This window comes from Gopherus evgoodei, unplaced genomic scaffold (genome assembly GCF_007399415.2).
Source record: "Gopherus evgoodei ecotype Sinaloan lineage unplaced genomic scaffold, rGopEvg1_v1.p scaffold_31_arrow_ctg1, whole genome shotgun sequence".
In the NCBI taxonomy this organism is placed as follows: domain Eukaryota; kingdom Metazoa; phylum Chordata; order Testudines; family Testudinidae; genus Gopherus; species Gopherus evgoodei.
In genome coordinates, this window is record NW_022059983.1 from 3,298,526 (window position 1) to 3,312,070 (window position 13,545).

The 13,545-nt window shown below is 49.4% G+C and overlaps 1 protein-coding gene across 1 annotated transcript; it reads right to left on the bottom strand.

The window, feature by feature from the left end:
• Positions 1–3,171: 3,171 nt before the first annotated feature.
• Positions 3,172–13,266, bottom strand: LOC115640399 (alpha-tectorin-like). Its single transcript, XM_030543140.1, has 7 exons — positions 13,233–13,266; positions 12,181–12,332; positions 11,172–11,453; positions 9,534–9,671; positions 8,607–8,766; positions 7,681–8,102; positions 3,172–3,744 (listed from the first exon to the last, which is right to left on the bottom strand). The coding sequence occupies exons 1-7, from the start codon at positions 13,264–13,266 to the stop codon at positions 3,172–3,174; spliced, it is 1,761 nt and encodes a 586-aa protein (XP_030399000.1).
• Positions 13,267–13,545: the final 279 nt, after the last annotated feature.

The window sequence follows — 13,545 nt, forward strand, 5'->3', positions numbered from 1 at the left end:
ATCTAGGGGGCTGGACCAATGCCAATGTACACTAGCTGAAGATCTGGTTGTGGAAATAAGCTATATTATAGCATCATATTCTTAACGATGCATCTGAGGAAGTGGGCTGTAGCCCACGAAAGCTTATGCTCAAATAAATTTGCTAGTCTCTAAGGCAGGGGTCCCCAGTGTGGTGCCCATGGGCACCATGGTGCCCGCCGGGGCATCTAAGTGCACCCACGTACTGACCAGAGGATGAGCATCCACTGAAATGCCGCTGACAAGCTGCATCATCCAAAAGTGTCACCATTGAAATGCCACCAATTTTCGGCAGTATTTTAGCAGCAATGCCTCTGGATGATGATGCTTGTCAGCAGCATTTCAGCGGCGACGCCTATTGACATTGCCACTTGTCGGCGGAATTTCGGTGGCTGCTTGTCCGCCACCACAGTCCTCCATGGCTCATCGTCTGGCAGGCGCCAGACGAAAAAGGTTGGGGACCACTGCTCTAAGGTGCCACAAGTACTCCTGTTCTTTATTCTTAACTGGCAGAATCTTGCAGATCATAATTAAAGTCCGTAGCCACATATGTACTTATCTGTTTAGAATCAGATAATAATAGGTCACACTTTATATTAAGGTTCAATTTAAAAATAGTTAATAAATGATTAATATATGTTTTAATAAATGACCAAATGACTGTCAAAGAGTTCCATTGGTTAACAGACTACGTATAACCATCTATCTGTTTCATAGCTTTAAGACCAGAAGGAACCATTAGATCTCAGGGGGTCTTGAGGTTATTACCTGGGGGGTCGTGAGCTCTCAGCCTCCACCCTAAACCCCGCTTTGCCACCAGCATTTATAATGGTTAAATTAAAAACACTTTTTTATATATTTCTCAGGGGGGGTTGCACTCAGAGGCTTGCTGTGCAAAAGGGGTCACCAGTAAAAAAAGTTTGAAAGCCACTGCATGAGATCATTTAGTCTGACCTCCTGGATAAAACAACTCATACTGGTCATGTCTGTAACATGCTTATAATACCCAATCATGTATTAACTTTTTGTCAGCCTGTCATAAACATACAGTTAAGGGTTAATTCCTCTTTGACCTGTAAAGGGTTAAGAAGCTCACATAACCTAGCTGACACCTGACCAGAAGGACCAATAAAGGGACAAGATACTTTAAAATCTGAAAGGGGAAAAAGTCTTGTCTGTGCAGGGTGTGTGCTTTTTGCTGGACACAGAGAAAGAAGGAGCCATCCCACTCCTGTAGGGTAGTGAGAATCTAGAGAAGGAATGTATTAGATTATTATTTTCTATTTGTGATTTCTTTTGAAAAATAGAGGGAGGATAAAACTGGGTTCTTTGTGTAACTTTAAAGTTTTGCACAGAGGGAAACCGTCTGTGTTTTGAATCTGTCTGTGAAATTATCTTGCATTCTATCTCGCAGAGGTATTCCTTTCATCTTTTTCTTTAATTACAATTCTTCTTCTAAGAACCTGATTGATTTTTCATTGTTTTAAGCCAAGGGTTTTGGATCTGTGTTCACCAGGACTAATTGGTGAGGGTATACTCTCAAGCCTACTCAGGAAAAGGGGTGTAAGGACTTGGGAGGGGGGATTTCCTGCCCAGGAAAGGGTGGACGGTTAGGGACTTGGGAAATATTTGGGGAAAGGCAGAGTTCCAAGTGGCTCTCCCCTAAGATTTAGAACACGCTTGGTGGTGGGAGCTTACTGTTAACCTAAGCTGGTAAATAAGCTTAGGGGGTCTTTCATGCAGGTCCCTACATCTGTACCCTAAAGTTCAGAGTGGGGAGGGAACCCTGACAAAGCCATTTATACATTTAACTTTATCCTAAAGTTTGACTGAAACGTATATACGTTTAATATGAGATTTAAATGATTATAGGTGATAACAGGTGGAGTACAAATAATGAAAATTAATTATATAGTTTCAGGAAATAACCCAGGTCATTAGACAGCAAAAATTACATTGGTACTGGGCGGACCTATTGTACTCTACTGGGAATAACATATATCCCAAGAAAATCCTGTTGTTATTGTTATTTACTATTTGTATTAAAGTAGCATCTAGACATGTGAACCGAGATCAGGGCCTTGCTATGCTAAAACACTGTCCAGATTCTAAGAATAGTTAGAAACAGTTCCTGCATCAGAGTTTACAACCTAAATAGACAACAGATGGAGAAAAGGATTACTACCACCATTTTACAGATGGAGAACTGAGGCACACAGACTTGCCAAAGGTCACGCAGGTAGTCTGTGGCAGAGCAGGAATTGAACTCAGACCCCAGTTCAGTACCTTGCCCAAGGGGTCCATCCTTCCTCTCCAATACAGATGAAGTTGTTAGCAATAATTACACCAATAATTTTATTTCTTACCGGCTCTCCAACCTCAAGTATACATCAGAAGTAACCCCCCTGGAGCCAGTGTGGAAATGGGATCAGAATTAGGCTCAATGGGTATTTCCTGTGTGACCTTGGGCGGACTTTGGCCTATAGGGGTGAGAATTGCAGTGCAATCTAGTGTGCTGTGCTCTAACTACCCCATGTGGACGCTGCTGGCATGAACTAAAGGGTAACTAGTTCACATTTGCACAGCCTGTATGAAAGACAACTATATTAACATGAACTAGTTAACTTTTAGTCCACCCCAGCAGCAACCACATGAGCCAACTGGAATGCAACAATTTGGTGTATTCTACAATTCACGCCTCCCGGAGTCCATATTGTGGTGCAGTGTAGACCAGAGGTTCTCAAACTGGGGGTCAGGACCCCTCAGGGGGTCCTGAGGCTATTACATGGAGGGTCATGACCTGTCAGTCTCCACCCCAAACCCCGCTTTGCCTCCAGCATTTACAATGGTGTTAAATATATAAAAAGGTGTTTTTAATTGATAAGGGGGGGTCACACTCAGAGGCGTACTATGTGAAAGGGGTCACCAGTACAAAAATTTAGGAACCACTGGTGTAGACATAGCCTGAGTCTCTGCGTGGCTCAGGTCTCTATCTATGGAATCGCAGTGCCCTGCCTCACAGAAGTACCGTGAGAAAAAAATATACTGAAGATTCTGAGGCAATCAGTAATGGAGTAATTGCAGTAACGGAGGCCACATACATGCTTAAGATCCTTTACACACAAGATGGTTAGCTAAAGATTTGTAAAGATTTTACTCACCACAAAACTGGTCTGTTCTCCACTGCCCAACAGTGACGTTGGCTGCCTGGCAGCTCTCGGTGTAAGCATCGAGAACCCCACACAGCACAGTCCGATTCCCCCTGGACATGCAGAGGTCATACATACAGTTTTCCACCAATCCTGTCTGGGATCGGGCCTGAGCGCAGGCTGCGAAGGGGCCTGGAGACATTTTCATAATGCCGCAGTAGTCGTGGCCAGAATAAAGAGCCTGTTCAGCACTGGGACAAGAAGGCAGCGCCTGGTCCTCTGCACACTGGTGCCTCTCACTCTTCACCTGCCAGCTTGTGGCAAAGAGAGCAGCTGACGTGACTAAGGTGCCATCTGGAGTCTGGAAGTCATCGGAGGGGTCACCAGTCAGTGTCCCGCACAGGCCGCAGGTGAAGTTATGGTAAGTCGAGGGCACGGTAACCTCCACACGTTGAATCCCGTCATAGGAAATCTCCACCCCAAAATCAGTAGCAACTTTCACAGAGAAGCCATTCTGGTGCACTTGGATCTTGCCACTGAGAAGCGTGACCGGAAGGAGAGACTTTATCCCATTCACCTAGCAGGGGATTGATGAGAATAAAACACTGAGCTCTTCTCTGTGATCTTCATTATAAAGTACTCTGGAGGCATTGGGCCAGATCCTCAGCTGGTATAAATCCGCACAGTTCTATTGCCTTCAGCTGAGTTACACTGATTTACAACAGCTGAGGATCATGCTTACTAGCTTATTTCTCCTCATGGCCCCACCTTATAATCTCTAAGAATCTACATGGGGAGCAGATTTCCAAGAGAAGAGGGCTCTTTAATCCAGCAGACAAAAAGGCAGAATAAGAATCAATGGTTGAGAGCTGAAGAGAAAGAAATTCAGAGCTGAAATGAGATGCATTTTTTTAACAGTGAGGGGAATTAATTATTGGAACAACTGACCTAGCAATGCTCCATCGCCAAGAATCTTTACATTAAAACTAGACATCTCTTTTAAACATATACGCTCACCTTACCCAGAAGTTATAGGACTGATGAAGCAAACAATGGATGAAATTCTGAGGCCATGCTTAATGATCATAAGGGACCATCCTTCTAGCCAGAAAAATCTATGAATATATAGCAACTAAAGACCTGAAAGGGTTGTTTTTAGGACTGGATTTTTTTTAATTTACGTTAGAAATCCAGGTTGTGCTTACCTGTTTTTTTCCTGAAAGACCCTATGGTCAAGCAGAAAACTGAGAGGATTATGGCATTACAGACCCCATGCTAGTAAACCAGACTGATTGAGAGGGGAAGAAAATTTCATTGAGACTGTTTAAAACTCTGTTTTGTTTGCTTTTTTTATTAACTCCTGTTCAACTCAGAATCAAAGAATCTCAGGATTGGAAGAGACCTCAGGAGGTCATCTAGTCCAATTCCCTGCTCAGAGCAGGACCAACATCCCAGCCAGGGCTTTGTCAAGCCTGACCTTAAAAACCTCTAAGGAAGGAGATTCCACCACCTCTCTAGGTAACCCATTCCAGGGCTTCACCACGCTCCTAGTGAAAAAGGTTTTCCTCATATCCAACCTAAACCTCCTCCATTGCAACTTGAGACCACTACTCCTTGTTCTGCCATCTGGTGCCACTGAGAACAGTCTAGATCCATCCTCTTTGTAACTCCCTTTCAGGTAGTTGAAAGCAGCTATCAAATCCCCCCTCATTCTTCTCTTCTGCAGACTAAACAATCCCAGTTCCCTCAGCCTGTCCTCATAAGTCATGTGCTCCAGACCCCTAATCATTTTTGTTGCCCTCCGCTGGACTCTTTCCAATATTTCCACATCATTCTTGTTCAGCAATTCGAGTTCAGCAGTCTCTCTTTGGAGTCTTTACACAAAAGAATAAATGGATACAAATCTGACATCAGGAATCATAACATTCAAAAACCAGTGGGAGAACACTTCAGCCTCTCTAACCACTCAGTGACAGACCTGAAGGTGGCAATTTTGCAACAAAAAAACTTCAAAAACAGACTCCAAAGGGAGACTGCTGAACTCGAATTAATATGCAAATTAGATACAATTAACTCATGCCTAAACAGAGACTGGGAATGGTTGGGTCATTATACTAATTGAATCTATTTTCCTATGTTACGTTCTCCTCACACCTTCTATGGGTCATCTTAATTATCACTTCAAAAGTTTTTTTTTTCTCCTGCTGATGATAGCTCATTTCACTTGATTAGACTCTTCCTGTCGGTATGCACACTTCCACCTTCTCATGTTCTCTGTATGTATAAATATCGCCTGTCTGTGTGTTCCATTCTGTGCATCCGAAGAAGTGAGCTGTAGCTCACGAAAGCTCATGATGAAATAAATTTGTTAGTCTCTAAGGTGCCACAAGTGCTCCTGTTCTTTTAACAGGAGAAAAAAGACACTTGGGAGAAAATAATCTCTTTGCCAAGCAGACTGCACGTTTACCTCCTGGGACAATGTGGTAATTTTATGTAATATTTTTCTCAGTGATATGCCTGGCAATGACTTCCTTGACTAGGGATACGACGCTGCTATTGGGACAGAGCAGGAGATGTGAAGTGTTTGTGTCACTAAACTGTCTGTGGTGGTAGGAAGGAGCTGTTAACTGGCTGAAACTGACCCATTTTAATAGAGGCTCCAAAAAGACAATGGTGAACCCAAGGACTGAACAATGGACACCTAACAAAGGGAAACTTGGGCAGATGAGACATGCGAACTTAGCAGGAGTCCTGCAGGAGGAGATCAGTGGACCAAAGGGTGTCTGGTAGCTGTCTTAGGAGCTGCGCTTTGGAAAGATACAGGCTGGGACTGACAACGAGGGAGGCCAAGCCAAATGGATTCGGCAGCAGCCCTGATGTTGGCCAGTCTGAATTCTGCCTTCACTTTTGCTTCTCTGCACTAAACTGACAACTTCAGTGCTGGGCTCCAGTTGATGAATAAACCCAGCTCTGATGTAAAAGGGCTGCCTGGCATCACTGCAGACACTCACTGAGGTGCACTGGTCCCTGAAAAGGGTAAAAGTTTCTGACCAGGAGTCTGCCTCAGTTGGATTCACTGGCCAGAGCTCCCGGCATGAAGCAGGAGGGCTGGAGCCCTGAGGCTCGGCCATGGCCTGCCCTTAAAGAAGTGTGGGAACCCTTGTGGGGCTGGCACAGTGATGGGGGTCCTTCAAGGGACGGTTTAAAAGCTGGGACCTAGCAGAGATCCTGTGGATTTGTGACCTCTACGCCAGTGTCTTCCCAGTGGAGTACTTAGGTGTCCTGAGAGCTGGTGGGGCGAAGGGCAGGTGAGGAATGGAGCTGGGGGGAAAGGGATGTGGGCAGATGAGGGAGGAGCTAAGAAGCAAGGGGGGCTGAGGGGCAAGCAAGGGGGGCTGTAGGTGATGGGGGAAAGGGGCGAGAGGGGAGAAGAGAGGGGGCTGAGGGGCATGATAACAACACTCAGTTCTTTCCTGCCTCTTTCCTGTCATCTCCTCTGCGTGTGCGCAGCTGGAAGAGCCCAACGGCCCCAGCGCGAGGCTAGAGCAGATGGGGTGAGATGGTGCTGAGGGGAGCAGGCCCGGGGATCTCCCGCCCCTCCGGTTCGCTGGCAACGGCAACTGGAAGGAGAGAGGGAGGAGCTAAATCCTGATTGGGGGCAGAGCGGGGCTGGGGCAGGAGGGCACCGGGGGCAGTACAGGAAGGGCGGGGGTGGGAGGGCTCCGGGGGGTAGTACGGGAGCCAGGGGCCAGGGCAGAAGGGCGCCGGGGGGCAGTACAGGAGGGGCTGGAGTGGGAGGGCACTGGGTGAGCAGTAGGGAAGGGACTGGGGCGGGAGGGCACTGGGGGAGCAGTAGAGGAGGGACTGGGGTGGGAGGGCACTGGGGGAGCAGTTGGGGAGAGGCTGGAGTGGGAGGGACACTGGGGACAGTATGGGAGGGGCGGGGCAGGAGGGCACCGGGGGGCAGTATGGGAGGGGCCGGGGTGGGAGGGCACTGGGGCGCAGTATGCTAGGGGCTGGAGTGGGAGGGCACTGGGGGAGCAGTAGGGGAGAGGCTGGAGTGGGAGGGACACTGGGGGACAGTACGGGAGGGGCTGGAGTGGAAGGGACACTGGGAACAGTATGGGAGTGACTGGGGTGTGAGGGCACTGGGGGGCAGTATGCTAGGGGCTGGTGGGAGGGTACAGGGGACAGTACGGGAGGGGCTGGAGCTGGAGGGCACTGGGGGGCAGTATGGGAGGGGCCGGGGTGGGAGGGACACTGGAGGACAGTACGGGAGGGGCTGGAGTGGAAGGGACACTGGGAACAGTATGGGAGGCCTGGGGTGTGAGGGCACTGGGGGGCAGTATGCTAGGGGTGGTGGGAGGGTACAGGGGGACAGTACGGGAGGGGCTGGAGCGGGAGGGCACTGGGGGGCAGTATGGGAGGGGCTTGTGTTGCTAGGGGCTGTGGGAGTATGAAGACAGAGCAGTTACATTGGGGCTGGGCTTATGTCATGGAGCCCCCAACTCACCGTGATGTGTCCAGTGGCTCCCCTGGCCATGGCGATGTCCTGCCCATAGACTGTCACCCGGACACGGTGGGTCCAGGGTGCCCCCTGTGCCGCTCCTGGCTCCTCACTCTCTGTCTCCACCTGGAATGGTGCTAGGCTAGAGGGATGCGGGCGGGCACACAGCTGTGACAGCATGTGGGTGCAGGCCCCCTGGAAGTGGTAGAGTCGCCCGTCAAAGGTGCTGTAGTGCCGCCCTCCCCATGCCTGGCAGGCTGCTCGGCTGATGGGCTGACACACGTGGTACCAGGAGGCTGGGTGGCAGGCCTCATCCAGGGAGCAACCCCTTTCATGGCATGTCACCCCGTCCTCCCCATACATGCACTGGCACCGGCGCTTGCACGTCTGGTCGCTCCAGAAGAAAGTGCCGGGGGGCAGGAAGTTGGCTGCAGAGAGAGAGAGAGCAGGAGATGTGAGTCTGTGCCCATCTGGGTGGGCAGATGATGCAGGCAGCAGCCGCTTGGGCCTAGGTAAAGGGAGACAGAAGGATGCAGCATGTAAGGGTTGTTTGTTAGAGAGGGCCTGGAAGGCTGGTTCTCAAGAAGGTTGGGGCTAGAAAGAGGGATGTGCTAGAAGGGAACAGAGAGATGGGGCGAGCGATGGGAGGGGAGGAAGGTGCCGGGAGATGGACGGGATGGACGAGGGAATGGGTCAGGAGGTGTTAGGGTGCCTGGGAGAGAGACTTAGACAGAGACAAAGGGCCAGAGCATCCAGGCTTACACGCTTCACGGAAATCCTTGATGGGGTCAAAGCGGGGTGTGTGGATCAGAGAAGAGAAGAGACAGGGGTCTTAGCCAAAGCAAGTGCAAGGTGCAGTCTGTAATATACTGGTGTGAGAGAGATGTTGCCGCCCCCAACTGGACGGCAGTGCTGCGGCCTCTGCCACTCACCGTTGTAGATACAGCCGTTGGGCACAGCGAAATGGTCCACTTGGAAGGCCCAGCGCCCTGGGCTCTTGATGTTGCTCATTGAACTGATCTTCAGGATGCTTGGGGTCCGTGAGCCAGGGATGTTGAAGTAATTTTTGGACCCACCACTGTTAAATCCAGCCTGAGAGGGGAATGAATAGGAACAGGATCAAAGGAAGGTGGCAACTGTTTGTGTCAGAGAGAGACATGACTCCAGTGCTGTGGATCCAGCTCCAGGGGCAGCCAGAACACAGGATACACATGAGTCCTGGCAGTGCCAGGCAGTCCATGATGGGGCATCTGCAGGCCACCAGGCTCATCGGGAGAATCAGTTTTTGTACCCCTGTCCCCTACTGGGCAGGAACAGGAGCACTGCAATGGGTCCCACCAACTGGAAAAGTACCCAAGGGTAATGACTCATCACTTCTGTGACCACTAAACTACAGTTCACTCCAAGAGCTACAAATACAAATGAAGGGACTCCCAGTCCTCCCACTTCAACCACTGACCCCCACTCTTCTACTAGAGCTGGGACTGAATCCAAGAATCCTGACTTCCAGCCCCCTACTCTGCCCACTAGACCCCACTGCCTCCCATGCTGTGAATAGACTCCAAGAACTCAGGAGTCCTGACTCACATGCTTTGGTGAAACTAGAACTCAGGGCCTGGATCTTAGTCTCCTTTCCTAATCACTAGTACTAAGGTGATAGGGGCTTCTGAGTCCAGTAGGTAGCTACACGCATGATAGTGTATGGGAATGGACGGATGGATAGACAGACAAACGCTGCCTTCCATAATAGAGAGATGACTCTTCTAGGCCTATGTCCACTGAAAGTGTTACCCATGTTTGCTGAACACACCTTCTCAGCCTCCCAGTTTTCCAGCCTGGAGGAATGAGGCGAGACCTACCTGAGCTGGGATGCCCCCTAATCCAGTATGCGGGTCCCCACCACTTGCCACCCCTGTTGTCCACTGGATATCACTGTAGTGCAGCATGATGAAGGACAGGTCGCCGTCGGTGGTTAGAACCACTTGGAAGGTGTTCACCTACAATAGTGCAGCCACCGCGAGGAAGATAATCGGTGAAAATTCACAAACCAGCACCTACGACCAAGCTCTTCTCTCCACATGCCAGGTGTAGTCCCATGTTCACCCCTGACCCCCACCTGTGTGGGAAGGAAGTTCAGGTGCCATGGACTAATCAATGCTTGGTCTCTTTGCTGAGGTGGACAATAGAATCGTAGAATATCAAGGTTGGAAGGGACCTCAGGAGGTATCTAGTCCAACCCCCTGCTCAAAGCAGGACCAATCCCCAGACAGATTTTTACCCCAGTTCCCTAAATGGCCCCCTCAAGGATTGAACTCACAACCCTAGGTTTAGCAGGGCAGTGCTCAAAACACTGAGTTATCCCCCTACAATGAACGGGTTAAATTAGTGTTAGTGGCAGGAAAGGGTGGGTTGTCATGTCAATGCCTGTCCCCTAGGAGATGTGCTGAGAACCACCACACTCACTCCAGACAAACCACCAAACAGGCCACCAGATGAGAATAATGAGGTATTCAGTGAAACAATTGTTGAATATTTTGGAGGTTATGAACCAGATTCTGATCTCAGCTCATATAAATCAAGAGCATCTCAATTATATTCAGTGGGGTTACTCCTGATCTACCCCAGGCTGAGTGATAATAGCATTGAGCCCTGCGCTCAGGTACCTTTTAGTTCTCTGGCCTGAGGAGCTCTGCAAGCTGGTTTCATTGTCTTTGAAAACTAATGTTCCTAACAATGTATTTAATGAAGATTTATCAAGACAGTTATTGTGTGTTTAATTATAAACAGGCATTTGTTTAATGCACATTAATGTAGGAGGTCATAGAGAGCTAGATGCTCAACGGGTGTAAATCAACATGGATTTCCAGGTAGCAGTGCCAGTTCACCCCAGCTGAGGATCTGGCCCCAAAGCACCACCCTCACCCCCAATTTCAGTTGCTGTGAGAATTCCAGCTGTGACCCAGCAGCTGGCTTTAGTGAAATCTCTGTTTCCAGCCAGTTTTCCTGGAAAGCTCAGATCCCCTGGCTGAGGCAGTACAGGGGAGGGTGTAAGGAGCCACCCATTCAGTGGAGCCACTGAGCCATGCAGACCCTGCCAAAGGCTCACACCATTCACAGCTAGACATTGCACAATACGGATTCAAGATAAACACAAGCCCACTCCTGCCGCTCCCACTGAACCACACACTCCCAGAGGTGGGGAGAGAAATAGAATCTAGGAGTTTTGACTCCCAGCCCCTCTGCTCTAACCATTACACCTCACTCCATCCCCAAAGCTGGAACTAGAACCCACGAGTCTGGAATCCGTGTCCCTGCTGTTTTAGCCACTAGACTCACTTTTCCCAGATTAGGGGAAAGAACCCAGGAGTCCTGACTCCCAGCCCCTTCCAGTTCTAACTACTATACCCCACTGCCCTCCCAGAGGTGGGGTAGAACGTAGGAAGCCTGGCTCCAGGCCTTCCCCACTCCACTATAACCAAGACCCTCTGGTACTTTACCTTGGAGGATTTGGAGCCATAGAAGGTCACACGGTCCCAGGTGGCCACAAAGAGCCAGGCCGCGGTGAACTCTTCATGGGGGAAGTAGGTGTTGATGTCAGCCGTGACTCTCTGCAAGAGCTGCGGGTCTCGGCTCTGCCGGAAACACACCTCGCCCGTGATGCGGTTATCCACATCCGCCCAGAATGGTGCCACAAAGGCCCGGCCATCGGTCAGTGGGAAAGAGTCGGGTGTGAATTGGTTCACAGGGACGCCAAACGACACCACACCATTATTATTCACCTGCGGGTGGGAAAGGAGCTGAGGGTCTCTTGTTTATCACCACATATATCCATTCCCCATACTCTCTGATCAATTGATCAGTCTGTCTGTCTGTCTATTTTCTATGCAGTGTCGTAGCTGTGTCGGTCCCAGAATAGAAAGACAAGGTGGGGGAGGTAATATCTTTTATATATATATTTCAGTAATATATTATGACCTGAAGAGCTCTGCGTAACCTTGAAGGCTTGTCTCTCTCACCAACTGAAATGGGTCCAATAGAAGATATTACCTCACCCATTTTGTCTGTCTAGATATCCATCCCCAAACATACTGATTTCTCTGTCCCCTACGCTCCTCTGTATAGCAGCTTAGCTTTTTATATTCTTATGTGGTCCTTGCCACTGCACTCGGTGGACGTTGCAGACTGTTTGTGCAGACCTTTTTTACTGGCTACAGAAAGGCATTTGGTGCCTAGACCTCACTGCTGCCCCCTCTAAACACCCCACCCCTGGAGGGCAGGTAGTTCAGCCTCCCTGGCTCATTCCATCCATGTGATCTCTGCCATGGTTAAGCCAGGATGCCATTCTGTGTTGACTGGGGGATACTGATGCCTGCCCACTAAGAACTAGACTGAGACCCCATCCACTCATTTCTCAGAGGCCACCAAAGAGCCTGCCAGTGGAGAAGATCATCCTCGGGTTTGGGCTGCTGAGGAGACACTCCCATGCAGAGGTGATGTGCAACTTACGTAAAGAGAGCGGTAACTTCTGTTGTAGAAGGAGAAGCGCACAGAGATGGGAATTTCAGGAGATGCCCCATCGTCTGCCTTGGGTGTTCTTCTGTCTCCGAACTTGGGTCCATATGGGTACATGAGTGTATCTGAGGAGACACAGGAGGATACTGAACAGTGTCATGTGGAGAACCAGCTGCCTGTCTGTCTGCAACGTAGTTGTAGCCGTGTCGGTCCCAGGATATGAGAGAGACAAGGTAGGTGAGGTGATATCTCTTATTGGACCGACTTCGGCTGGTGAGAGGCAAGCTTTTGAGATACGCAAGAGCCGTTCAGGTCTGCAATAGGTAATCAGAATGTCACAGCTAAATGCAAGTTGGGACAGATTGTTTAGGAAAGGGAGTAAGCACATATTAGTGGGCAATTAATATCTGCCGTTATAGGACAAAGTGGGTTGGTGGGTTACAGATTGTTGTAATGAATCATAAAACCAGTATCAGTGAAGTCCATGACTTTAGTGTCTAGTAAAGTTAAACTTGCAGGCACTCTTCTGAAGGTGCTGTGAAGGTTCTCTTTGAGGACGAGGACTGACAGGTCAAATACGGAGTGACGGCTTTGTGAAGAGTGTTCACTCACCAGTGATAGGGTGGTTTTGGTTTTTGTCCCACCCTGCATTTAGCTGTGACACTCAGATTCCTTTTTCCAGACCCAAAGAAGGGCTCTGTGTAGCTCAAAAGTGTGTCTCTTTCTCCACCAGAAGACTTCATCTCCAATAAAAGACTTCACCTCACCCACCTTGTCTCTCTAGTATCCTGGTATCAACATGGCTACAACAGCACTGCATTATCTCCCTATCTATCTTGCCTATAGTGGCTATCTGTGTATTTATCTTGTCTGCCTCCCTACATAAGCAATGTGTGCATCTATCCTGTCTGTGTCTACACATCACCACAGCTCCAATGCTGCACCCATCTGCCTGTGGTTCTAGAAGCCAAACATTGTGCCTCTGGGGCAGGGACTGACTCTTAGTGCTCATGCAGTGCCCAGCACAATGGGCCCCCAGTTCTCACTGAGGCCTCTGTCTGTTACTTTGATAGCAGCCATGGAGGAACAGAGAGAAGGATGTGGCTGAGGACAGTGGGAGCTGCACAGGAAGAGGTGCTCATACCCATAGTGCAGTGGGAAAGGAGCAGAGCGGAGAGTAGGGCTAGATGAGTCTTGGGAGCTGGGAAGGGAATAAGTAGAGAGGCAGTTTCTGTCAGATGGGGTGGAACTTGTGCCTGAAGTGAGCAGGGAGCTGGGAGGGGGCTGCTGAGGGTTGGGGTGATGTGGTCACCCCTCTTTATACATGGCAGTAGGTGGCAACAGCATCCTGCCCTCACT

Bases quoted from the DNA above. Each gene is read 5' to 3' on its own strand.
- LOC115640399 (XM_030543140.1), bottom strand. From the start codon at position 13,266: ATGGCTGCTATCAAAGTAACAGACAGAGGCCTCA. The intron at 11,454-12,180 runs GTAAGTTGCACA...TCCCACCCGCAG, and splicing joins GAAGTTACCGCTCTCTTTAC to GTGAATAATAATGGTGTGGT. The intron at 8,103-8,606 runs GTGAGTGGCAGA...CTCTCTCTGCAG, and splicing joins CAACGGCTGTATCTACAACG to CCAACTTCCTGCCCCCCGGC.